The 27,734-nt window shown below is 45.5% G+C and overlaps 1 protein-coding gene across 1 annotated transcript in view; it reads left to right on the top strand.

Moving 5' to 3' along the window:
• Positions 1-27,734, top strand: part of LOC308374576 (AT-rich interactive domain-containing protein 1B-like) — a 147,741-nt gene that overhangs the window by 14,162 nt on the left and 105,845 nt on the right. The window contains exons 2-4 of the mRNA XM_080850375.1: positions 2,800-2,997; positions 13,498-13,704; positions 25,057-25,218. Coding sequence (XP_080706501.1) covers positions 2,800-2,997; positions 13,498-13,704; positions 25,057-25,218 — 567 coding nt within the window. The remainder of the gene's footprint in view (positions 1-2,799; positions 2,998-13,497; positions 13,705-25,056; positions 25,219-27,734) is intronic.

Raw genomic sequence — 27,734 nt, 5'->3', positions numbered from 1 at the left:
GCAGAGTATTACTTCCTAATCTATTTGTTTTCCTTTTTTTGCGGCAAGTATTTTGTCTCTGCTGATTAACATCCCTAGCATATTAAAATGGAAGGAGCTAAAGCATTTTGAGTCACAACAACTCAAAGGACTATTTTATCAAATTTAGCAGTTTTATACATGTCTAATTTCCTCCTTGTTCCTTCCTTAATAGCTTTGTTTTTGCAATATTCTCACCACAGTTTAACATGCAGGCGAGGTTCATGAATTCAATTTCAGGTTTATTAGTAGACATAGAATTCTGTGCTCTTGCCGAACGTAAGTGAAACTATATCACAAAGGATATACCCTGCTGCCCAAGACTAGACGTCTCCTCTCTAGGCTGTGCGGGTTCATTATGATTCTGTAGTCTCTTTAGTCTTTTTAAATACCCTTTGAAACGCACAAAAAAATTGGCCATTGAATGTCAACACCACGAGAGAAAAAAAGTGGCTTTCATTTAGATCTTAAGTCATGGCAGCATTTAAACCAGCACACTCTCGCCGTGGGACTTGAGGATTTTCTGACAGGGCCCTTGGATCTGATTGCATTTCGGTTCCTTCAACATTTCCTTAACAGCTTGATATTATAGCTCAAAATCTCTGTCTTCCCCCTTTCCCCTGCACCCTAACCTTCCTTAGCTTCCCTGCCTTGAAATCTACAACGCTCATCCACATATAAGCCTGTCGGCATCCCTGCTGTTGGATGTTGGGTATAATACCGCTTAAGGTTTGCCGGCTCTTGCCCAATAATGGGTATCACATAACCACTTGTAGATTCCACATACTGTACTGTAGATACTGGTGGACAAATGCAAAGAAATGTTTAAACGTAATCGCTGTGACTATCACTTTGAGTGATGAGTATCTGATCAGAAGATGTGAAGATGGCGAGGCGTGTCCATCTGCGGTGTGTGTCAGCATCTGGGTAACCTTTCATGCACCGCCCGCTCTTTCTCCCTCGCCTGTCGCTGCGACTGCTCCACTGCGTACATGAGTTTGGCACTGGCTCAGAGGAGAGAATCTGCTTGCCTTGCAGCCTTGTGTTTTTGGCACAGCCACCCCCATACTTGAGAGAAGGCTATCGGAGGAGGCGACCTGAGCCTTGCCCCATATCGCGGGTGGCACAGTGCCCTGGATTTTTAGTTTTTTTCTTAATTCATGTGCGGAGCCCTCCAGCTCCAGATCGTACTCTAATTAATGGGCTTGAGTGGCATGCCTGTTGGCGAGAAGGGGCATCCAGAGAATGTTTTGTCAGTTCGTGTGTGTGTGTGTGTGTGTGTCTGTGCGCGTGCGTTGGTATATGGAATTCTGAGTGTTTGTGTTTTTAAATAGCTGAACTCAAGGGAGCCAATTTTGAATGATGGACCCAGAACATTCAGTAAATGACAACAGTAGGCGGCATGGATTTAGTCTATCATGTGGTTGCTGCATAATGTTTGATGGCACGGCAGAGTAGTGAAGTAGTCTTCTTTTATACAGACAAGTAAACATAAGTGTATGTTTGTGTATTTCCGTGGAGAATGTCTCTATTCTTTCTTACGGCACACTGATCTGATTTTGAAAGGCTTTATGTGTGTGCAGGACTTTACAAGTGAAGCTGGCAAGCAGATGGTTGGGGGCTGAATGGATGATTCTGTCATAGTTATCGTATGAATACAGTTTGGATAAATTACTCGAGATAATGATAAATGTTTGAGAAATTATACAAAGAGGAGCACAGGATGGCTGTGTGAAGACTGGGGGACAGGGTGGTAAGGTTGTAGGAGGCAGAGAATGAAGGCTGACTGGAAAACTGTTGTGATACGGCGGCCTAGTTTCAAACCCTGAGAGCCACATTTGTTTCCGTCATTTTCCTAATTAAGGTGGTAGTAGAGACATAGAGGGTCTGTCCCTCTTGCAAGGGCTGAGAAACCCACAGTAAATCATGCTTAATCTGGAAACCAGTGACTGGGAGGGCAGCCTGCCCGGCCACACACAGACAGACACACACACGCATGCATGCACACTCACTCACACACCTGAACCTGGCAAAGCACTGGAAAAATCATTTCAGGAGAAGTAGAATGGGTTTCTTGTATTTCCCTATTTTCCTATCACTGGCGATGTGGTCTTGGTGGGCAAACCACCAGGTATCGCCTGTTTAAAGGAGTGTATAAGGTTCTTTTTTCTTTTGTATTATTGCCCTCTTACCGTCCACAGCACAATTCGTTTTGTTTGTTCCTTGACATTTCCCCGGCATTGTTCCGTGATTAGGCCTGGCCGCCTCTAAAACCTGCTATTCTGCCTCACACAGTGGGACTGGAGTCATATTGAGTGGGGAAGTGGAGGCATTGTTCAGGGAGGTGAAAAACAGGGGGAAAGAGAGAGAGAGAGAGGTATGGAAGGCTGTGCTCGACTGAAAAAGACAGTGGGAACAAATGCCATAAATCATCCGTGATCCAGCACAGCGGAGCGGAGACATCAGACCTGACATAATCTGCCCCGCCGTGTATTCTGCGTTTTGGGTGACGGATTAATGTTAACCTGACATGCCGGAATTTTCCTGTTGACTCACTGGGTTAAGGGAAGGAGGTGGGGGGGAGGGGGAAACCTTAAAAGAATAAAATACTCGAAAGGAATAAATTGCTCCTGGCAAAATCGTTGTTTTCGGATTCCTCTATTTTTTTCCCCAACCTGCCTTCTCTTGCTGTATTCCAGCACTCGTGGGCACTGTCCCATTCTGAGCGATGGGGTCCTGCGCTTGGCTCATGTCTTTTGCTTTGTTCTTGTGTTTTCGCAGGTGGGCTCCATGGACTTCATGGTGATGAAGCGCTCTCAGCTGTATGGGATGGGCGGCAGCAACCCCTACTCCCAGCAGCAGCAGGGCGGGCCGTACCCCAGCCAGCCATATGTATCACCCGCCTCCCACCGGTACCCAATGGGAATGCAAGGGCGTGGTCAGCTCGGCATGGGTGGGATGCCATACCCCCAGCAACAGGTATGTCTTTGTTGGGTAGACTACTATGCAAACTCCTTAACAGTGTCACAAAGACCTCTCATATTTTTATATCTGTATTGTAGGGAGCGGTAAGGTACCATACAAATATTCTGCAAGGGAAAATGTTCATTCTCTTGAATGGAAACACTTGCCCAAGAATGTTCATCCAATTAACAATGCCAGTGCACAAAAAACATTGTTTTCATCTCAGTAACGTACATTTTAATTCAATCATTTAGATGAATATTACAGACTTACAGTTGCTGCTTGTTAAGAGTCCAAATATTGCATGCAAGAGACACCACCGCTTGTCATTATGGTAAGTGTCAGAGTGCAGAGGGGTCATGCGTCTCATTTGAAATGTCCTGAGCCCGTTCCAAGAGGTTCTGCGTTTTTGATATCAGGCTGCCAAGCTGCACTGTGTGTAATTCTGTCTCTGGCATATGGAGGTGTCATTTGAAATCATCTAGCAGCTCTTGGCAGCTGAAAATTGCAGCTTTTCATGTGTCCCATTCACAGTAGAGCATTAGTATGGTCCCTGCAGTAACTATAACCAGTCCCAAGTGCTCGTTACTTAAAAAGGATGTTTGATACAGTTTGAGGTTGCCTTTCGAACACGAGGTGAGTTTTGGAGTAAGGCTCCTGTTTGCTCCATGTTGTGTTTTGGTCTTGATGTGAATGAGGGGATCCAGACTGTCTTTCTTTCTCTATCTCTCTCTCACTGAAGCAGGCCACGCTATTCTGGGCTGACAACGTCCCCCCTGCCACGGAACTATATTTAGCCAGGCCTTTTGGTCTGAGCTTTAATGTCTCTCCTGAGAGTTCCTGGCACAAATGACAGGACCTCTGACTTAGCCAGCTCTCTCATGAACCCATTGGGATGAACGAGAGTGATAGAGAGAGAGAGAGAGAGAGAGAACGAGAGAGAACGAGAGAGAACGAGAGAGAACGAGACAAAACAAAGCGCCAGTCTCAGCCTAGGCATTATAAACATACTCACACCATGCACTGGCCCAGCCCGAGTGCCCATAGAAAAAAGAAATAAGTAATCTGCAAAGGCCCTTGCCTCCTTTTAAAGCTTTTTTATTATTTACCCATTTTTTATGTTCAATATTAGTTTCCTTCATGGATTACCATTGTTTTTTTTATCAAAGCCGGACCCCAGGGCTTTGGTGCACTGGTGGTAACTCCACTGGAGGAGTCGGCAGTCCACGTTAAAGACTTTTTAAAGGGCTGCTCAAGGCTGCTTCCGCCTCTCCCTTGACATCTGTGTGAGCCATAGGGAGGAACTGGAAACAAAGACGGAAGGGATTTCTTCCAGTGAAACACACACACACTAAACAAATCCCATTATTCTGCAATCAAGTGCACTGCATTGGGGAGGCAGACCCATAGACTTGGCAGTCACAGAGCAGCCACGCAAAATAATTAGAGAAATTAGTTGTTATCCCCGACTATGGCCAAGGGAGATAACTTCTAAAGTTATAATTATCTAGCGCTGCCATTAAAGAGAGAAGATGAGAGTGTAATTGCAAAACATAACTAACCGAAAGTAATGAATTTATAACAAGAGAGATGGAATGGTTTGTATCATTTTATGTGCTCTGATATGTCTCATAATGCAATGAGTCAGACAAATGGAGAAGAAGTGAATAGCTCATCCATCCCAGGGAGAAATGTAAACAGTGAAGAAAAAAATATCTCTTCAAACAATTCCCATCTAATTTGATCCAGAGGCCTGCCCATGATTCATAGGAGCCTGACTTACTTGGGCTCTTCCAGCGGGCAGAGACAGTGATGTCACAGGCGCCTGTGGGTGACACAAATGTTCTCCGTGCTGCTATCATTTCCTGCCAGTGTCAGTTTTCCCTGTGTCCAACTCTGAGGCTGTGCTCTGTCCAGAAGACAGAAGCACAGTCCGCCCAGAAAGGCACACACTACAAGTGAATACAAATTTGTCCATGAAAGAAAAAAGTAAGCCACATTCTCAGCAGCTTGACCGGTTTAGTGAGTCAGGGGGCAGAAAACTTTGACATAGAATTTGCATTCATGAAGCAGCTTCAGTGAGCACAGCAAATTCATTTTCCTACTGCTGTAATATTCAACTCAAGCAGGCAGCAAAACACAGGAGGACCCCCCCCCCCCCACCCCTAAAAAATACATTTGTCAGCTGTTATATGAACCCGTCTTTCTGTTTTTCAAAAACAGCCACTTTAGAATCCTGACAGGCTTTGACCTGTCTTCTGAGGAGTGACAGTGTCATTGCACCTGCCTGAATAGGCAAGGGGGGGAACGGCGAGGATTTGAACCTCCCGTCTGGTTTCCTCTGTGAGGATGTCGGTGTCGTTGCTGTCACCCACAGTGACAGGCTTGTGGCAGGGCATTTCCTCCAGATTATCCTGCTCTCTCGGGGCAAATGTGCTGCCCTGACCGGAGTGGCACTGGAGCGAGAGGCACAGGAGGAACCGTGTCTCTTCCAGGTATCAAGAGTCACCGTTGCTTCCAGGACCAACTGAGCCCCAGGCCTCTTTAGGTTACCTGCTCTTTCTCCTCCTCATCAGGCACACAGATTGAAGAGATGCGGATGCTCTTTCTTTGTGTTTGCATGCCAAAGTGTGGCAAGTAGACACTCCAAACAGATAGGGAAGAAATAGCCCTTGAGCAAATTCTGAGATCCGTTGAATCAGATGAATGCCTCCCTCCCCTTTGTGTAGAGAGAGAGAAAGAGAGAGGGATGGAGAGAGAGAGAGACAGAGAGAGAGAGAGAATGAACAAACAAAACAATGGGGACCAACATGAAGGACTTGACTGATGACAGGATTTGGGCTTTTTGTGTGGAAGTGGAATGAACTTGAAAGTAAAAAGCCTGCCAATTCCACTGCAATTTCCTGTGATGTCAATGTTGGCAGACAGAAAGGAAAAGAATTTGAAGGCAACATTACCGTTTGATGTGAAGGCAAGCAAAAAGATTGCCTGTGAAATGAAAGAAGGAAAATGTGTCAACAAGCCAGGAAGAAACCATTACTGGTCGTCACTGCTTGTTTTTACCCATTTGGCTAAGTTAATAGAATCTAACCATTAAATTGGAGAGGGAAACATCGCCTTGTCCGCCACTGTTCTTTTCTTTTCCAATAAGGGCCTCTGTCCTTTTAGCTCTGTCTCCTTTCTGCTGGGAGTCTGAGGCAACTAATGGGTTTTTATTGAAAGAAAGACCTGTAGCTGCTTTTACTGTACACTCAGCTTCCACCCCCATCACCAGCCACACATTTAACCTTGAAGCAAGATGTTCCCTTAGAGTGTTCCCTTTCTCCTTCCTATAAAAAAAGTTGGGTGCTCTTCGCCAAATGGAATCCCATAACCTTGTGCCAAACTGTATTGACAATCTGGAATTAAAGCTGTAATTTATTACATTGATTGGGTAACTCTTCCATCATGGTTAGGAATGCTCTGAGCCAACTGAATCACTTAGGAGCTGAGACATTGTCTTTGAGGTTAATGTACTGTATGCTGGTCAGCTAGAGTGATGGCTATGAGGAACATATAAATTACAGAGTGCCGTAGACAGGGAGGCTGGGTGGGTGGGGGGAGGTGGACTCTTTGAAAGGCTTTTGAAATGTTGGAACCAGGTCTTCAAAGTCCCCGGTACATCTATTCGTTTGCTCTGGGACCCCAGGCATTTCCGAACGACAATTAAAACAGGAGACATTAAGGGCAGAGAGAAGAAGAGGTAGAGAAAAAGGAGAGGGAGGGAAGAAAAGAGGACGTAGCCTCAATATGGTGGCTCATTAATTAAGGTTTCTCTTGCAGCAGAATAGATGAAGTTTCAGGATCAATTAATTAGTGAGCACCCAACGAGCATCAATGGCTCTAATGGCCTGCTCTCATTTGTAACTTTTATTAGCCTACAGTTCTATTGGCCAAGCCAATCAACTTTGGGAAGGGAAACACCTTATATCCATTAGATGCAGATAAAATAGCCCATCCACATGCCTCCCTTGAAGATAACTCATGTTTGCGTAGCATAGTAAATTGGCCTGATTTGTCAATCGTCTCTCTGTTTTGCGTTTCCTGTTAAACTGTTCTATTTGAGTTTCATTGCTACAGCTTCCAGCTGGTGTGAAATATAGGGATGAAAAAGAGATTTCACCAGCAAAGTCCATCTAAACAGGTTCACATTAATATAGTCTGTTGGATACTTACAGAAAATTGTTAGTAAGCAGTGCCCCATGGAGTGAAGAGGCGTCATAGGCAATGCTATTTCATATTTGCATCTGCATTAGTTAATTGAATGTGTAGGAGGTAGATTCTATATAAATGTTGCTGTTTTTTGATGGGGTAATGACAAAGGCTATTTGTCACTATTTGTCCAATCGGTTTCCATGTTGTTTTCTGAAAAGTAGAGGTATGTGTATGTTTCTCCCCAAACACTTTTTCTAGAGACTAAATACCTCTATGAATAGCTTAGTTTTCCCTTGTAATAAAAGTCAGTAAAGCATACCGTATGTAAACCAGGAAGACTCCATTTGGCAGAAATAGAGTAAGAGAGAGAGAGATGTGTATTTGTGTGCGGAGGAGAAGGTGAGAGGGGTGCTGATGATGCCTTATGACAGTTAGAGAGATTAGTTTCTCCTGTAATTGGCTGTCCAAAAAAAAAATTCATCTTCATTTCCAGCGTGATCACGAATTTACAAATTGATTTTCCAGGGTCAGTTTTGTGGGATTGGAGTTGCCATTGCCCCTGCTGTGAAAGCTGGCTGTAACTAGGGGGAAATGTTTCCACATTTTCAGCTTTTAGATCCAGTGAGTCTGACTTTTAGTGTCTGACTTTTAGCCAGTTGTGCATGTCGGTGCCCCGTGCTAACATCTGGCCAAGTCTGGCGTTTTTATTTCTCTGTCCTTTCCAATACGATGGCAAAAGTGAACTTCTAAGGAAATATGTTGAGCCTGCACGTGCTGAAGTGTATGTTTGAATTGGACCAGTCAAAATGTCAATGTGGAAGTAGCTTAAATTATAGACATTTGGCAGGCACAGCTCTTCTATAACTCCTATGGCTGTGAACATGTTTTAGGGTGAAGTAGAGTATAATTCTATGTCCTAATTTGAACCACAAATTACAAGGTGTGGTGTTCGACTATCAATATGTGGTTTGCACTCACAGTGCAAAAGGGATAATTGACATAAGTGTCACATACTGTAAGTTTGGGTTTAGAACCCTGATTATTCACATAAAGGTCTCTGGCTGGTCATATTTTGCTTTCTCGCCCTATATTCTTGTGTGTAACATTATATTCAAGAGCGCTTCAGAAGTGAATTCAGTGCATTACATGGCGGCTAAGGGTCTAGTTTTCCGTGTGCGCCTTGTGATACCTTGCCATTTGTTTCCCCGTCGTGATATTAAATTGCGCTGATTTCCACACAACAAGCTTTCTCGACATTTTAGCCCCGGCCAACAGAGCCGCTCTCTGTCCATCGGTTTTTCCAGTTCCTCTGGCTCCAGTCTTAAGTGTGGGCCTGAAGTGTGCTGATGCTGGGGATTGTGGTTGCGCTGTTCCCTGTTTGGCAGTCAAGTGTAGCCTTTCACAGCCTTGCTGCTGGGATTTGAAGGAGACTGGGAAAGCCTCCCATCCTTTCACTACAGGATCAGAGGCTAAATTCCCTCCCAAAGATGTAGGCTTACTCAGGATCGGCCAGCGGAATGAGACCCATTTTCTACACATGAATCAGAATCTTCTCTCTTTCTGGATCCTGTTTTTTTTCTGTATTTTTGTTCCCTTTCTTTCTTTCAGTTTTTTTTTCTTGGCCATGAAATGGGGTCAGGAGTTTAATGGGGAAAACATTTGAATTGGTGGCTCTAACCCAGAGCCTCGAAGCCGAAGCTCACACATTTTTAGAGAGCATTAACCCTTGGTCCCCTTTCAGCATCTCTATTGGAACAGTGATGGGGCAATCGGCACGACAAATCTGGCCCGCAGTAATGGGCATGTTAGAAGCGGATGCTGTCATTTTTAGCTGTTGATTGAAGCGTGTAAATGGCACAGCAGAGGCTTGATGCGTTTGCCCAGCTGAGAGTAGACACAAGGGAGGTAGAACAACAGGGGTGCCCAATTTAGTGCCTAAATGGGACGCAATCAGAGCCCTTTCAAGTTGGCCTCTCTAAGGCCTGTTATTTTGGATGTGTCATGAGAGAAGTCAGTGTCTTTCCATTTCGATGTTCTAGGGCTTATTTAAAAAAATAATAATAATACAAGCGAGCAGTTTCTGCCCGGTGTCGATATGTTTTTTTTTGTAATTGGACAGTAACACTACATAAGAGGGTGAAGGTACTGTGCACCAGTGGTCAGGAAAATCTAACCAGGAGACACACTTACTCAAGATGTGACTTCAGTATTATCATGTAACATTCTCTCCACTACATTTGGGTCACAAAAAAAGCCTTTTTCCTACATATGAATTTTGTCTTGATATTAAAGACCGCTATTCATCACCCTGTCATACAGCAGATTTTCTCCGCAGTGGCAGCTCGCTGCGCATTTCTGTGGCGACTCCTGTTAGCATCGCCGATCACTTGCCCACGCTTGTTACCTCGCTTTGTTTGGCCGAGCTCTCCAAGGGCAGCTCATTCTTGAAGTGTCAAGTGGCTTGTGTGCGCAGAGGGGAGAGGGGAGATCAAAAGCGTCGAGCCGGGGGTTAGTCACCTTGCAAGAGTGGCGATGTAATCTCTCCTCCCCTATGTTTAATCATGAGGAGAAATTGTTTATCGCCTCCGAGCGCCGCATCTCATTCAGGCCTGCTTGTAACCTTCTGCTTTCAGCAAATTAAAAGGGAAATGTGGGGTTTAAAGAACGCTTCTCTCCCGAGTATTCCCTCAGCCTGCGTGTGCCAATTTAAAGCGAAGTGTTGGTTGATCTGCTCTGTCTTATTTCGTTAGTAGCAGGCTTATTGAAGTTGCAGGGAAGGTTAATCTATCTATATTCAGCAATCACTACAACATGAACATCCCTCGATGTCAGTGTAGAAATATACTTCTTTAGTTCCTCTTTAATTTCTGGATGCTGCACTTGGTGCAGTCAAATAAATACAAGTGTTGCTGTTATAGCTCTTCGGCACATAGGTTTGGCACACAAATTAGACAGTGTCTATTAAGTTTTAAAGCTACCCTTCCTTTTTAGATTTTTTAGATGTTTACACACATGCTGCATGACCTCTAAATGCAGTGTAGCCTTTTTTTGTGTGAATATGAAATCAGATCATATGAGACCAGAATAAATACTAATAGATTGCATTCTTTGTGTTACCAGTAGCTAACTGCATTCTTTGTGTTACCAGTAGCTAACTGCAGTGTCTTAAGTCGAGTCTACAAACTCTCGGAAGAAGGTGTCTTCTCTTCCCATCCGCATCATCACCGTGCACTACTGGTCAGTCTTGTCAGGTGCCATGGTGGATCAGCGGCGTCCCTTCCTCCCCCCTGTGTTCGTCACCCTCTGATGCTGATCGGAGCCGAGCGTGGCTGAGGTGCTAGCCGCAGGAGCCTGCTAGTGCTAATGCAGCCCCCTCAATATTCCTGTCATGTCTGTTTGGAGTGCTTAATGCTCCGACATCTCTCTGGCTGGCTGGCTCCATATGTCATTCAAATGGGGGACCTGTGTGCGTTGGCGTGGGACAGACAAGCAGCCAGCCATGGCGCTCAGGCGATAAAATTATGAAAACTCCGTGCTTATAGGACCAATTGAATAACAAGCAGTTTTTCGCCCCTGGTCAGCCTAAACGCTCGGAACTTGTTGCTTGTGGGTGATGCCGTGTTTAGGGGTGAGCAGGAATGTTTTCTGAGAAGCTTGTGTTGGGGAAGGTCCAAAGGAAAAAAAAGCCTGGTCTTGCAGCCAGATGAGAAATGTGTTCTGGGGCTGCTGTGTGGGGATGGTGATAAATCTTTCTGTTACTGTTATTTGCCTTCGGTTTTCTGCGTGTCATTTTTTTTTCTATGTTTTTCTTTCTTTTTTTTTTCTCTTTGTTCATTTTTTTTATCTTGTTTTGAGAGTTCCGTTATGTATGCTGCTTGATATTCGATGCCGCTTATTACTTTAAAACATCTCTCTAGGTTTTAGATTAAAGTCTGACCTGATTCTTTACCTTTTCCGTCAAGTTATTTTTACACCTTCAGGAAGCACACCTGAACAGAGAATTGAGCTTGTTTTTCCGTCCTTTTACCCCTCTGGTTGGGTCAGTCAATATCATTGCACAACCCTGTACACCGACAATGCCCACATCTCTCCCTAGTTACTGGAGCAATAGTGCCTCCACCATTGAACTCAGAAGTCCATTATCAGCCAGAACAAAGATCTAGAACCATACTGAATCGTCATTGTAGATGATTTCTTTTACGTATTAGCTGGTTCGTGTATGGTGTGGAAGCTGCTAATAGGTTTGTGCGTGTAAGGGTTCAACCCACCTAATCTTACCACGCTGGTGATTCTGAGAAGAGGAGGATAGAGCCAAAGTGGTTGTCATGGCAAGACAGCAGGATCACCATGACTGCTAAGTCTGCTGTCGAAACTGTGACCTATAAGAAATGAGCATTAGTCTGCTGTTGCTTTCCATGAATGTGTGTGTGTATGTATACTGTTGTGAACGAAAAGCATATTTGTGTCTTGTTTTGTTTTATTTTATTTTATTTATTTCAAATTTGTTTGCAGAAATGCACACAGGCAGACTAACAAGTGTCTCATTAGGCTGGTGTGATGCTGTGAAATCAGATGACTTGGCATTGGGGTTAATAGCCTATCTTTGCCCATGCCAGCAGAGCCCCTCCATTCATTAGAGCATGCAGCCAGCCACTGTGACCTCCTCACCATGTGGCAGGCCCACACTGAAATATTGTGTCTGTCTGACAGCCTATTGGGGAGCTGCATAAATGCCACATAATCCTTTCATCTGACAGTCGTCACGACAGTGTGACAGGATTCTGTGTAAGCCTGGGCAAAGAGTGGTGACCATCCAAAAATAATGCTCAGCTCCAGCTCGACAGCATCGTGGGAACATTTTCAGGCATTCCCCGGAAGGAGCAGTCAGTCGGTCAGGCACCAATAGCTCATGAGCTTGGCTTTACATACCATGTTTAACGAGACGCGGCAAACATCTTTGGCGGGAATCGTGAGCACTACAATCAGAATAAAAAAGAGGGACCCAACTGGAAGGCTCGTTGCCGTGATCCACATGGCTAAGCCCACATCTCCAGGCCCTAGTGACCCTCGGAATAACACTCGTCGAGTGTTAGAGAGCCAGACCAAGCAGCTGCTCATTAGAAAGTGTTACGTAAGTGAGGGCGAAAAGGCAGTGGTGTGGGGGGAAGAGGACGGGAGGGGCGACTGGGCTCGAGTGTTTGCCACAACTGTATTTGACGGCGTGGCTGCAGCAAGGGGAGAGCACATTCCAAAGGCAACACCAGATATCTGGCTCGACTTAAAAGACCTTCACCTCCTCGTTTTCCCGACTCCTGCCGAGTGGAGGAAACACTGAGTCGAGCGTCTAGCCTCGTGTCTCCGGCGAGCCGGAACGAGACTGGATCAGACCGTAGAGGACGACAATAACAGGCTCAGCCAATGCAGTTTGTGTGCGTTGTTTTTGAGTTGTTTTCCTTTTTCGTCTCCCCTTTAATCACATTGTGTAATATGTCTGATGAAAACCACTGGCTAATTGACTGGTTATTGCTGGGATTAGTCTGCCCGGCGGTATTGTAAGGCTCTGTTGCTCATTGTTGGCAAGCCCCTCTGCCTCCATTCATCTCCTGTCACCATTGTGGCATGGATTCCTTATCCTCTAGTCCATGTCTGTAGTCTGTTGACTGTTTTGCCAATTAGGCTGTATTGGCAATTTGGCAGTGCATAGGACCTGAAGGGTTTGCCACGTTCCCTGCTGCTTTGTGACCTCACTTTGGCACGAGGGCTTTGCCAAAACACTATAGCACTGCAAGCAGCAGGCTGCCAGGATGAGGTGTTGTGTTGGACAGGTGGGAACATCTTTCCAGTGTAAATAAAGCTCGCTCCAGACACTCGCCCCCCCACTACTGTCACACACACACACACACACACACACACACACTCCCTTTTTAACCAACTCCACAGGGATTTTTGTGGATCCAGTCCATTCCACAAAGAAGCATGTTGCTACTGCTCTTGCTATTGAAACTGTCTGTCTCACAGGCTTAGGAGCATTTTCCTTTTAGAGTAGCACTACTTGTATATTGTAGAATTGTCTTTAAAGTACAGTTTATACATACTAATACATTTATTTGGATTTCAAGTGTGTTATATTATTTGTTCACCAGCTTTATTACAGTATATAACTTGAAATGGCTGTGCTCCATATCTATTTGACTCATAATGATACCCATTTATACTCACACAGTTTAATTACTAGGAAATTAGGAATTGTCATTGCTTCACTATATACTAAGGGAGCGATATACAGACTGTTAAGGTCTCTTCTGATTTTTTTTTTTCCAGCAGGTACCTCCCCAGTATGGCCAGCAGGGAATGGCTGCGTATTGCCAGCAGGGCCAGCCACCTTACTTTAACCAATCCCAGCAACAGCAACAGCAGCAGCAACAGCAGCAGCAGCAGCAACAGCAGCAGCAACAGCAGCAGCAACAGCACCAGTCTGGCGCCCCAGCCCAGCCTGTCTACCTGCCGCCTCGTGCTCCAACACAGCAGGTAAGACTGCAGATGCCTGGCACCCCCCACCCCCCATCCGTCCCTCCCTTGGAAATGTGGGCAGAGAGCAGGTTGTGGGCCAGAACCTCTGATTACTTGTCCAGATTATTCATGAGTTCTATTTCTGGCTGTATCCTGCTCTGCTCTCTCCCACTGTCTCCGACCACAAAGGCATAACTCTGGCTCGCCCGTTCACACCAGGGCTGTCATCGGTGTGGCCAGGGGGCCTGAGGTGGGAGACAGTTCAGAGAGGAATGGCTCTCCAGTTTGTGATAAGCTAACAGATGGTTTTGTTTCCTCCAATTGTGCGAGGATGTGGAGTAATGGGCCGTTTTCCTTTTTATTTTTCAAATGCTTGCGTTGCAAGAAGACAGTTTTTGTTATTGTGTAGCTGACTCTGGCTCTTGACTTCCTGGTGCTGATGACACATACGATGTGTTTTACTTTCCTACTATTATTGAGGGATGCAATTTTGAATTGATCTGGAATTCTGGATTTTCCAATCTGCAAATGTGACCCACTTGAATCAAGCAGATTTGTGTCTTATTGGCTGACAGGTCTCTGTCTTCTGTTAATGTGGCTACTATGCTAAATGCTAGCGCACACAGTCAGCCAGTGTGAGTAAGAAATCGATAGAGCTACAAAACATTTTTTACCAGTGAAGGGGTTGAAGCACAAACAGCTACCCATGCTGAGGCAGAACAGAAAGGTGTGTTAATGCCTAGATGAGTTCCAAGTTACGTGAACATGATATGAGCAAAGCATATACAACTGATGCATTTTTTATTGTACTGTATCCAGCTGAACTTTTAACAATGATAGCTTAGTTGTGCCTCCCTGTGGCTAGTTACACCAAACTAGCCTAGTGTTAAATAGTCAAAGCTTATATTTAATTGGTCTGGTAACAGTCTTGCGCTTTGTATATTTTCTAGCTTTTTTTGTCCTTTGCCAATCACATAACTAATTTATGTTTATCCTGATGCAAAACACAAGTATGCTGTGTGGGAAAACAAGCAAATAAATGCACATATAAAAACATGCCATTAAAAAAATGTGGTTGAGTTCTGAAGGGCTCTGCCTAGAAGAGGGAGTCCATGTGTTTCTCATTGTCTCCAGCGCGAAAGGAATCTGCCCATCTGAAGTGACCTCTGTTGGCTGACTGGAGGGAACTTGGCTGGAGGAGGCTGCTCTGGAGAAAGGGAGGATGGTGTCTCTTGCGTCAGCCACAGAGGGGGGTGGAGTGGAGCTTTGCCTTCGGAACTCTTGAGGTCAGCGTCAAGGGATGGTGGTGGTGGGGGCTTTTATGAACTTTGGGAGACCTCAAATCGGCCATGCAGTGTTCAGTCCGAGCACATTTAAAGAATGTAGAGGGTTGTGCAAGGCATGTATGTGAAAAGCCATTCTGGGTTTTGAAACTCGCCTGGCCTTCCCTTTCAGTGTTGGACTCTAGGTTAGTGGTCTTTTTCCTCCTTCCTCAAAGGGCGATTGCATTCATCAAATCCAGCTCTTTATCTTTTTAGTCCCTCTCTTCCCGGGCTGCCCATACTTAAGGGCTGATGTAGGTCAGGCAGGCTCCAGGCTATTTGTATTCAGGAATTGTAAATTATCCATGGGAGCTCTTTGAGGAGAGAAAAAGCTTGACCTTTGGATAACACCTTGGACTGATCTGGTTTATACAATTCTGCTGGAAAAAAAAGTAGTTGTTCGAGCTGCATGATGATAACAGTGCTCTGCCGGACAAGGTAGAGAGGCAGTGTATTACCCTTGATTCCTGAGTCATTTTTCAAAGAGGAGTAAGTGCCTCCCTCCTCTGGCCTCCCGCTCAGAGGGCGCCATCTTCAGCCTGACCCAGATTTTATTGACCCACATCCTTTTTTCTGTGAACTTTAAACAGTCAACCTTTTACGGCTCCAACAGTTTGATTCCAGATTTATTGGCTCTCCTGCTGCCTCCATTAACCTGTGGTACGCGACAACCTCCAGTCAACTGAGCTGTTCAGTTTCCTGTATGGTTTTGTATATGCCAGCGAACCCAAAGCCAAATTGGAAAGGGGACAGTTTTACTTTACAGTCACATCAAGTTTAATGACAGGGTGGTTATATTTGACAGCTTGACACTGTTACCAGTGGAGGGAATGAGCTTTTTTCTGAGGCTTGTTGTAGGTTGTAAGCGTGGTGTTTCCACAGGCTCACTGAACCATGGCATGATGCAGAAATGACCTAACTGGCAATAATATTTGTCTTATATTATTGCTACCCATAAGCTGGTCCAGGTGTGATATTTGTATGGGGGGGGGTTGCTATATAAATAAAAGATTTATAAACATCAATAGATTTCCACACATATGTTGTAATAGAAATGAAATAAAAAATAATAGCTTTCAGCTTTAACACTATATGTGCAGTAGTATAAAATAATTCATTCAAAGCATAAAAGTTTGTGGCAAAAATTAATATCCGCTTTCCTAACTTAAGCTTTCTGAACCCCTGTGTAGTCAGCTTGTTTTATATGATAGTCATCTGTGAAATTGCATCATAGGAATTCTGGATGTGGCTGGATTCACTTCATGGGTTCAGGAGTTGCTGCTGATCACCCTGGCGAGTGCCCCTGTGCAGATCTATGCAAGTATCTATGCGCAGAATAATGCCTCTAAGGAACCAGGTTCCTTTTCTTACCTACTCAAAGATGCAATAGCCATTGTGCAGCGCCCCTGCAAAAAGCCAAAGTTGTTACAGTTTTTATTACCTGAAGACTTGGCCTTAAGAGAGGTTGCAAAAGTGAAATGTTTCCTTTCGGTCCTATCCAGCCAGATTAGACATGGCGTTTGACATGGTTGGATTGGGGGGCTTGGCTCTCCTAAGACCCGCTGGTGTCTGTGCTGATACAGAGTCTGCTCTTTCAGCCTGACCTTTTGTTATCTTCATAGGAAGCTGCTTTGGTGAGCGAAGGAGCCAGGTCCAGGTTTATACCCATGGCCACTCGCAGGTCTTATCTTCACAGGGAAGCTCAGACTGGGACTAGCTGTTCCAGGTTGTGGATTTGTTTGTCCTGCTCTCTCAATGGCTTCAGAAACTCTGCTGGGTACTCTGTTTTTTGCTCCCTGGAAGATGCAATTTAACCGCCCGTAAGTCAGATAGAGCAAAATAAGCTGAATTTTTCTCACAATGAAAAAAAAAAAAAAAACAAGCTGGGAAAATCCTGTCAGCAATGTGCTCAAATGCCTCTTGGATTTATTTACATTTGCTAACGAATGTGACCTTTTGCCACACGTTTGTTGTGGTGTCTGGGTGCTTTGTTGTGTCTGGTGCGGGTTGTTTGAATGACAGTCGCAGCAAATCCTATTTTCTCCTTACTTAAAGAGACCAGCACTGGCAAGGCTGCGCTTAGCAACTGGCTCTTTAATCTCTGTTGCCGTTTCCTCAACGACCTCTGATTGTTTCCGCACGCCTCCCTGTGATTGGCACGCTGTCGGCTTTTTACGGCACTTCCAGGACGCGTCTCGACTGATCCGAGTAGACCAGGAAAGAGAAAAAGAGATACCCACAGGCAGGAAGTGTGACTGAAGGAACAGGGCAAGCTTTGTTCCTGAGATAAAGAGCTGCGCGGCAAGGTGGCTGTTAGTCCTGCCGAGCAGTGAACACAGAAATCACAGATGGCACTCGAAGGGCCTCTCTGTCATCCCGGTGCTAATTTAACTCCACAAAGTGACTTTTGTGTTGGTTCGCCTCTGTTGTCACAGTGTCACGGGGTGTCCTATCATAGGCCTGTTCCCCGATATCAGTCAGTAGCCTGAAAAAAAAAACAGCCCTGAAAAATATTTCTTTGAGAATGTCCTTACCTTTTTCCTTCTCAAGCTGGCAGCATCAGCGGTGTTCAAACACAAAACAGAAAAAAGACAGAAAAATGGCGAGACAAAACAATAAAACAAAAGAGTTGCGTCAGCTCAGAATTCATCAGTGCTCCTCAAAGGGATGTGACAGGCCTTTTTCCCAATGTCAGCTTCTCAGAAAAACCTCCTTTATTCCAGATGACGGAAGTCACATTCACTAACCTGCATTAGAAAATAGGGTTCTGGCAATGTGGCTGGAGTTCCATATGGCAGCTTTACAAGGGGATATACTTATTAGAGATATGATTGCTTTCCCTACTGTCCTACTGTTTCATTATTATAATTATTATTATTGTTGTTGTTGTAGTTGTTGTTGTTGTTGTTGTTGTTGATGATTCATGATTCATGAATCATGATTATGATTTATATGATTTATATTTTCAGTTGAAATCAGCACCCTTTTGTATAGTTCCATAGCCCTACACATTTTTGTATATACTATGTCTTCAGATAGTCTTTCTGAGTGCAAGAGGAAAACATTTTGGAAACTGTTTCCATTTAAAAGGCAGTTTTTGTACCACATTATTATAAACATTATACACATTTTTGTAAACATGCAGCATACAAGTTCTGTAGTGTGGCAGATTGATGGAATAGTTGCACCGGCTAAAGAAGCAGAATGTTGCTGCGTGATCTGCATCCTTCTCGCTGTGTGCCCTTGTCCTTCTTGTGAATGTGCGGCAGGATGCAGCCACTCGGCCCCAGAAGAGTGAAGCACTCTTAGACTGTGGAGCCCTTTTCCTCCCCCCAGACCTGAGCGGTGGGGCGAGTGGAAGTGTGAATTGTGAAGAGCATATGGGGGGCGGGAGGGGGGGGGGGGGGTACGTTTGCACAGCAACAGTCAGGGTCTGCAGTGGTGGAGCCAGCTCAGCTCCGTTCCCCTTGTATTCAAATTACACAAGGTTAATTAAAACGCTGTGGCATGCGCCGGCTGCCCGGCCGTATCGCCTTCCCCACTCCCCATGCCGGCATTTTTAATCAGCGCCGGGCGATAGCACGGCCCCGGACTCTGGAGGAGGATGCTGCGGCTGCCACGGCGACGGGGAGGAGAGGCAGGGCCATTCAAAGTTCAATGTCATTAATTGGTCAGCATTTGAATATTAGCTAAGAACCCGCTTAATTAACTGTATAATAAAAGCTGGCCTGGATGGGAGGGAGAGCGGGGAGAGAGAAGGAGAGAAAGGTGGAGAGGGGGAGGTGAAGGGGAGCAGGGGGAGGGGAGGGGAGCGGGGTTAGTGCAGCAGGAAATAGAGGGCACATCGTTCGGAGAGAGCCAGTCTCGCCGCGATAAGAGGGACCCATTCGTGTGAAAGGTCTCGCCACTGTAATTTGCGGGAGCTGCTTTTAATTGTCATAACCTTTTAAATGGCATAGTTTATCGGAGTCCTCTAAATGTCCTGCTGTAATGCTGCCGCTGCCAGTCCTGCAAAAATGAGTGCCACTCTCACAGGCTGCGTCCAGCACACCAGCCAGATGAATCGGGGGGAAAAAATAGTATGGGTGTTTTTGTCCTGATTTTCTGAAAAAACGTGGTGTTTTTTTATCTTTTATCTTTTATTTTTCCATATTATTTTTTTATTTTACATATTTTTTTTCTTGGTGCACGGTGTAGCATCATCCTTTTCGCCTCAGTGCTGACTGCCGCATACTAATTGCGTGCCGAATTTTTATCTCCACCTTTCTATTTGTGTTTGTTTGTGCTGTTAGTGCTTCTCAAATGCAGATTTGGATGCTGTGGCCAGCCTTAATGAAGCTGCCTGCTGAAAAGAGGGTTAGTATTTAGTGCAGTGTTTTCCCTTGGGGTCTCATTTAGTAAACATTTGTAAAAATGCTCCTAAATTTGTCCTTGCGCATGCAATGTTCTGGCGCACATCGCGTTCTGCATTATCAAAGCCCCGATCGCGCTGCGATGGCGGCTATTGTTCCACCATCGCCTGCGCAGAACAAGGGCGACGTTTGCATACAAAACGGCCCCAACGGGGAAGTTTGATAAATGTGGCTAGTCGCAGGTAATTATTCATGCACGGTCCTCCTCGGCGAGGCATAATGGCCCACCAAACAAACAAAGACAGAGAGGAAACTCCACTCCACCTGACGAAAGAGAGTGTGGGATGTATCTCCGGAGAGTGTGGGGAGCGACACACTGGACATGGAAGAAAAAAATAACATAAAATAAAATCCACCCTAACTGCAAAATGACATGCAGTTCCGCAGTTAGCACCGGTACATCAGAGGGCTTCGCAGGGGAGCGCAGGGATGAAATGGGCTTATTATGGGCTGGATCCAGCTGCTTGGAGGGAGGTGTCTGTTCTCTCTGGGGGGGTGGCAGGCCAGCGTTGTACCTGCTTTGTGAAAAAGGTCAGGGGGATTGCTCGCTTAAGAATCCAATCTGAAGGACATTGTATTTGAACATGACTGTACAGCTGTATCCATTAAGGGCCGACCGTGAAGTGCGGAGATCCCAGCTTGTCAGCTTGACATAGAGAGGCCCAGCAGCGTTACAATACAATACCCGCACGCTACCCCTCCACCCCTCCCCACCCCGCCCCGCCGCAGATCACTGACTTTAACTGCTTCAGAGCCAAGCATGACACACAGCCCACTCCCGTCATTTCTAACCTGATATGTCCTACTACAACTGGAGCCAGTGAAGGAAAAAAGGACAACCTATTGAAGAAATGTTATATATAAATCTTTTTTTTTTTTTTTTCTACTTGAGGAATATGAGCAACCAGGCAGTCACCCTATTTCAAGCTCTCCTCACTCTCAGGGGCAAAAGAGGGAGAAAAAAAAGCATGAGTTTGGATTAATAAATACACGCTGCTACACATAGACAGACGCTTGGTTTGGAGGAGAACTCAAATGTTTTGTCAATCACCCACATTCTCTTTCTGTGTTTTTGAAAGGAGGGTGTCGTGTGCCGAAGGTTCCTGTGATCAAAGATGTCTTTTTTATTTTTTTTCGGGGCCCTTGATTTGGAGCATCACAGAGCTAATAAGACATGCCAGTCCTCGCTGGCAGCCCTTCTCCACATCCTGCAATATTGTGCAACTTGCTGATTGCTTCAATTATGAAACTCCAATTTGAAGTGCCATTGTTGTCTCAGCTAATGACGCAAGGGGAGCATGAATATGGATGGGCCACATCTCCCACTGCCGTCCTTGTAATCTGTCATCTCACTGAGACACTTTTGTTTGGCTTCAGACGACGCCGTTGTTTGTGTGTGTGTGTGTGTGTGTGTTTTTAAAACAGTTTTTTTGTTTTGTTGTCCCAGCTTTTCTTTACCAGAGAAAAGAAAGCCATTAAAAATACTTTGTTTGACTGGAGTAGTGCATACACATAGATATACACATACATGCACACACACACACACACACACACACACACACACACACTAGGGGGAGATCTGAAAGGAACTTGAAGCTCAAAATGCTGTCGTGCTACATTGGTGCAGTACCAGTGCCATTTTTCAAGCATTCCTTTCCTCTGCCTGCCTCACGTGTTGTGTTTACCTCTTATGGTGATTCTCTCTCTCTCTCTTTCCTTCTTATTCTCTCACTATCTGTCTCTCTCAAGTACTCCTCCAAACACCCCCCTCTCCAAAAAAAAAATAAAAAAGCCTGGCGCCCCCTTATATTTGTGGCTGACAAGCTTGGAAGAGCTGCCCAGTTTAAATCAGAAATGACTGTCCTCCAGGGCCCCTGGGATGCGCCAGGGCCACAGGGCTTTTTAAAGACATGCAATTAAGCTTAATTTTTAATGAATATTAATGGAATTAATGGCAGATTTGGCGGAGATCTGCATCCGAAGGTGTGGGAATGACTAATTCATTTGGTAGTCATGAGGAGTCGGGGGGGGAGTGAGGGATAGATGGATTGGGGGTGGGGGGTGGGGGGGGGGGGGGGAGGTGGATGAGTGGTTGTGTGAGAAGGAGTAAGGGAAGAGGGATGGGTGAAAGGAAAAAATGAGATGGAGTAAGATGAATGGAAGACTTATTTTGCTGAAACATATAGGCTATGTGCTAGCATGGGTAGCTGAAGATGTGTTATTTAATCTTATCTCTCAATGTCTGTCTATGAATGTGACCTCTTTCATGCATCGTGAATCACATCATTTAAAGTGCTCAGCGCCTCCTCAGAATTACACACCTCCCTGTGATGCAATTAAATTCTCACTTTTTTGACATTCTTACAGCGTAGCATTCTCCAACAAAAACTTCCTCCTTTCATTTTCTTTTAAAACCATATTTTAAATCAGGGTTATTGTTTTTTTTTTGATCATTGCTATTTTTACTGAAAGGTAAAGGTATCATATATTATACATTAAAGGTATTTTAGGTATTTTGATTTGGTTAACCTTCGCGGTAATACAAGGTCTGGAGATCTGTGTAACACAATCATTAAAATGGCTTTGAGATCAAAAGAAAACATCTTACACAGTTATACTGCCTCCCTTAGGAATTAGACAAGGCACATATTGGCCTGAAATCTGAGACTGCTCCATGGAGGCACACTGCAACACATTATTCCAATGGAGAATATAGACTTTCTCACAACGCCAGCATCACAGTTAATTGTCCAACTGAATACAGTGCTGTGGCATCAATAGTGAAGGCGTAGCACAGGACCTGAATTCACTGGGTGAAATGAATTAGTTATCAGCAGCTGGAGTAAATAATGAAAGGATTGACCACGGAAAGTTAGCGGTCTTCAATCTTTCAATCTTTACAAAACCTTCAAGCAGTGCAGTGAAGTAGAGGCCAGTAGATATAGTGTGGGGTAGCAGGCAGCCCCCCCCTGCATGACCTACAAGTGACTCCTCACAGCTCAGAGAGCACATGAGGCCATGATCTGGCTGGAGTGAAAGTGAAAGTAGGTGACTGTGATGTCAGATTGTAAACAGTGATGAGAGACTGACCTTGTTTTTATCCACTTCTCATGGCATTCCCCTTGAGTAAACAGACATACACACACACACAGACGTACACATACTCACACACACACACACACACACACACACACACACACACACACACACACACAGTCACACTCACACTTGCCTGAGTAAATATTTGGCTTACGTATGAGGAGTTTCCTCTGTTTTGAGTGGAAGCGGCACACAAGGTGAACCTGTGTGCGCGTATGTGTGTGTGTGTGTGTATGTTCACATGTTGTTTGAGGCCGGGCCAAGCCACGCTTCATTGTGTGTCTCTGCCCGCCTGAGCCTCCCCCTCCTCTTTTCCTGATTGTTTATGTTGGGAAGTGCTGTATATTTTTACTACAAGTATAACCCAGATGAATGTCTTGCGCGGCGGTCATAAAAATCCAGTTGTTGGGCTCGTGGCCAGTGAGTAGCCGAGTTTCGGTGGAGTTGAAAGAGCCGTCTCTGATGCAAGGGCATCTCCCTGCTGGCTGCTTTATGAACGTTAGGATTCATTTAAGGAGGGAAACAAATCTTGATTTGGCACCTCAGGTGAATGTAATGAAGACAAATGAATTTGTCTAAACTCTGGCTCATACTCATGAGAGAGAGAGAGAGAGAGAGGTAGAGAGAGAGAGAGAGGGAGAGAGAGAGATGGAGAGAGGGAGAGAGTCAGTGTGTGAGAGAGAGAGGGAGTGAGGGAGAGAGAGAGAGGGAGTGAGAGAAAGAGAGAGAGAAGGAGAGAGAGAGTGAGAGAGAGAGAGTATGTGGAAGACGGCTTTGCTTTTGCAGAACAATGCCAACTCAGAACAAAGGCAAGTGATGTCATGAGACAGTTCCACCACCTGTGAAAATGTTCGCTTCATAAAGCCTTTCATTTTATATGCTACACAAATAGGGGGAAATATATACATTCATAATATGTAAATTAATGATACGATCATTGATATACAATAATTTAAATATATCTGTCCATCATCTTTCATCCATATAAAATAGTGTGCCAACCTCAGTATAAAAAACTGCTGGTGCTCTGGGAAGCAATATTTGGTGAGAAATACCCTGCAATGAGAAGACAAGTTTACAAAACCAAATATTACGAAATTCCGGAGCAGGGGTGCATCGCCTGAGGTGTTTGTGCAGACTGGTCTGTGAGCATGATCAGTGTTCCTTTCAGTGCCTGCCTCAAAGATGAAGTGCTTCCAAACCTGACTTTTGCTTAACAGCTCACAAGTCTGATGTTGCCCTCACATCACATCAGGAGTCCTGCTGCTGTCCACCATGTTTTGTTCTCTCCTGCACTTCTCCTCTGGCTGCAGCCAGACAGTCATGTGGTTCCAATTTTTGTGTTGCAGGTTCATGGACAATGTGAGCTCCCCCCCAAAGCACGTGTGTCAAGAGGCAGGAGCAGCATGTGTCAGCTATTGTCCTGCTGGATATTCAGTGTGTGTGTGTGTGACAGAGAGAAAGAGAAAAGGAGAGCAGGGAGCCTGTGAGAGACTCATGCAGAGGGACAACTGGCGTATCCAAAGAGAACTCCCTGGGGCTATGCAGTGCCCCTCTGCTGGTCAGGCCCTCCGCTCTGCTGCCCTTTAACCTCGCACACACACAGCTGTGGTCACTGTCTTAGTTGTGTGAGTGTGTGTGTGTGTGTGTGTGTGTGTGTATGTGTGTGTGTGTGTGTGTGTGTGTGTGTGTGTGTGTGTGTGGGTGTGTGTGTGTGTCGGCATGCTCGCTGGCTGTTTCATCCCGCCAGCACCCTCCTTTTGAACCGACTTGAGTAATCTAACATGCAGCATACAGTGAAGCCGCTGTTAAGGGCTTTTGTTGCTCCTCTCTCCTCTCTGCCCTGTGGCATCTGACTTTGGAGAGGTGGCAAAGAGGCGGCTAATATAATTAAGCCCAATGAGTTTCCCGCCTCTGCTCTGTCAGTGTCGTTTAGCCTACTGAGACTAATGGGGAGTTCAAAAAAGAAGTGCCCCCCCCCCCCCCCCCCCCCCCCCCCCCAAATAAAGGCTTCAAACGCTGTCTCAGAGGAGCTCCTCGAGCCTCAAGTGAGCCAGGGGGTTCTTTCACTGATGGTTCAGCTGGAGGAGGCGGGAAGTGTCCAATGGGTGACCCGGCGCAATAGTGTGTGTGTGTGCATGTGTACGGTCAAAAGACTGTGTGCAGAGATAGCAGGTGATATTTGGGGAATGGTTGATGACTAGCGTGTGTGCGTGTGTGCGTGTGTGTACGTTCTCGCATGTGTGTATGGAGGAGAGCAGAGCTCAGGTGTAAATCTGACAATTTTTTGTCTTTAAAGTCCAGACCTCATCAGCAGTGAAAAGGGGTCACTGCCCTTTTTTCCTTTTTTACCAGAGAGCTCAGTTCATCCAAGTGTATCCAGTGAAAACTGAGCTATACAAAGGATGCTCGCCTGCACGCACGATACATTTGTCAGAAGAACAGGGAACCAAAACAACTTCAAACTCTTCTCTCATTCTTTCCTTCACTTTCTTTTTCCCCCTCTCTACTCTCCTCCTCTTCTCTCCCCTTTGTAGGAGGTCTCGCAGGAGGCTTATGGGAACAGCAGAGGAGGAGGCAGCGGTGGCGGTGGCAGCAGCAGCAGTAGCAGCAGCAGCAGCCAGCCTGCTGGGAACTCTGGGAAGTCCAGCCATGAAGATCTGGGCCCCCTGCAGCAGGACCGCCCCTCCAGCCTACCGGTGAGTGTCTTGTCCAGTGTACATACAGCACACGCCCTGTCCCCTGTCACCCTGATATTGTGCTTCCTATATGAGGGTATGGATTGGAAGGTGGTGTTCAAGAGGGAAACACCTGTATCACCAGTTTTTGGTATTAAAATTTGAGTTGTTTTATTATTTGTTTATTTGTTAGACACTATGCACAACACATCTGTATTCAAATAAACTTTTCATAAAAAGCTGTAGTTTCTGAAAAGCACACAATCCCTTATGGGGGAAAAGTAGGGAGGTATAAAGGTAAGTGCTCTTTGGTGGGATCCTTGCTCTCCAATCTAGCTCCAATTGAGAGTAACATGTCTCTGCCTCAATGTGAGAACCTCTCCAGCTTTGAAATCTCCCCTTCATCAGGATACGTTCATTGCTCGTTCACACAAGTGACGATCACACATTCCAGTTACATTTCAGAGGCCCAGCCTCCACACACAGTATCCTCCTCTGGACGTGTTGCGAGCGCGTTGCCTCCTGAACCCTGAGAGGATGACAGACAGCCACTCGGGGCTGGAAGCGTGGCTGCACCCAGTGCACACGTCTCTCTTCGCTGTGCCTCCAACTTGATCTGTCACCTCTGTCTAAATGGACCCGGAGGGCTGATTCACAAACATGCTGTAAACACCCACACACACACATGTAAGGCAGGTGAAACAGAATCTCCTTTGTCCCAACACACAAACACGACGATGTTAATATGCCATGTTAATACGCTGAATCTAAATAGGGCGTTTGTTGATACAGGTGCAATGTATTTTACATATGTCAGCCCCCATTAGAGTACTGCTTCTTTTATGGCTGGGTGTCATTCTGGGGTGTAAGAAGGCATCATCCAACATCCGCAACTATCAGGGAGACGTGTCAGCCCTGAGTCACGTGAACCATGGGAAAGTTTTTCTGATTTCTCCAACACTCTCTTACCTCTGAACTCTGCCCAGTTTTGCTCAGGCTAGCCACTCTCCACAGTAGCTATGTCAAAATAACCGAAGACTATTTGCTCTACCTTTTTGAAAATAGATGAAAAAAAGGTAGTGGTTGTTAATGAGTGCTAACGACTATTGACTCGCACTCTCTCTCTCTCTCTTTCGCTTTCTGTGGCTCTCTCTCTCCTCTTCTTCATTCTCCCCCTCCTCCCTTTCTGTCTCTTCCATCGTCCCTCCCTTGTTCTGCTTCCTGCTCAGCTTCCTGGCTGTTGTCAGCCTTAGATTGGAGGAGAGCGCTGTCACTCAGGCAGGGACCGAAGCGCTTTGGTGTAATTAGACGGTGTAGATCCTCCCTCCTCCTCGCTCTCACTCTCATACACAAACACAGGGTGTTCTTTTGTTCCATTTCACTCTGTTTGCCTGGGCAGACCCACATTTCACTGGCCACTTCATACTAATATCCACATTAAACGTCCACTGGCCTGCCTACACAAGCAGAACAAAGGACACATTAAATTAGGTTTTGCAACAGTAAGCATTCGCCAGACGAACCTCACCCGCACCCCCCTTTCGTTTTCCTTACAGTTGCTGAGATAAAAATCATTAAGGAGGTTGACTGGAGAAATAATTGAGGATATTTTGTGAGGCCAACCAGAACGGCGAAGGTGTACACAGGGAATATTCCGGAGCAGGGCTCTGGCTCCGAGAGTAATTTGGCTTAATTAGAACGAGGCTCTAGCATGCTTTGTCAAGATGGAGCAGAAATGGCTGATACGCATGTTATTGTCTCAGACCCCCCCCCCCCCCCCTTCTCTCTCTCTTTCACTCTCTCCCACTTTCTTTATCTCTATCTTTATTATATCAACATGACCTGTCTATCTGTATCTATTGATCTGTGTCTCTCCTTACCTACTCATCTTTTGAATTGTACCGTCACCATATTGGTCTCTTCCCATCCTACTAACCTCTCTTGCTCTCTCTTCCTCTCTTTTTCTCTCTCTCTCTCTCTCTCTCTCTCTCTCTCTCTCTCCCTCCCTCACGCTCTCCCCACATCGCTCTCCTCCATCTCTCTCCCACTCTCTCTGAAGCTCATAAAAGGGTTTTTTTTGTAAATGAGGAGACTCATTGATGTGTCAGTCCTCTTCCAGAGTGTGAAAGCCCTCAGTACTTTGGAGATTTATTTGAATTCAGCTACTTTAATCCCAGAATGGCCCCAGGGTCCTTTTGCGTTTTTGGATTATTTCCAAACTCTGTAAGCATATAGGCTAGATCCTAATCTGGAGGGATTTCAGGCCCTTTCCTCCCTCTCTCTCTCTCTCTCTCTCTCTCTGTTCTATTTCTACGTTCATTTTTGGCACTGCTGAAACTTTCAGGGGACACCTCAGATCTCACCTCAGATCCCGCATGTATTGATTGATGGACGTGTGGCTCTATAATTGTATGGCATGAGTGAAGAAGCATGCTCACTTGCTGGCATCTGCCTCATCTGTGTGTGTGTGTGTGTGTGTGTGTGTGTGTGTGTGTGTTTGTGACTGTGTGTGTGTGTGTGTGTGTGTGTGTGTGTGT

Source organism: Sprattus sprattus, assembly GCF_963457725.1.
Source record: "Sprattus sprattus genome assembly, chromosome: 13".
Lineage (NCBI taxonomy): Eukaryota > Metazoa > Chordata > Actinopteri > Clupeiformes > Clupeidae > Sprattus > Sprattus sprattus.
The sequence above is the reverse complement of the archived record's forward strand: the minus strand, read 5'-3'. Positions and strand labels throughout refer to the sequence as shown.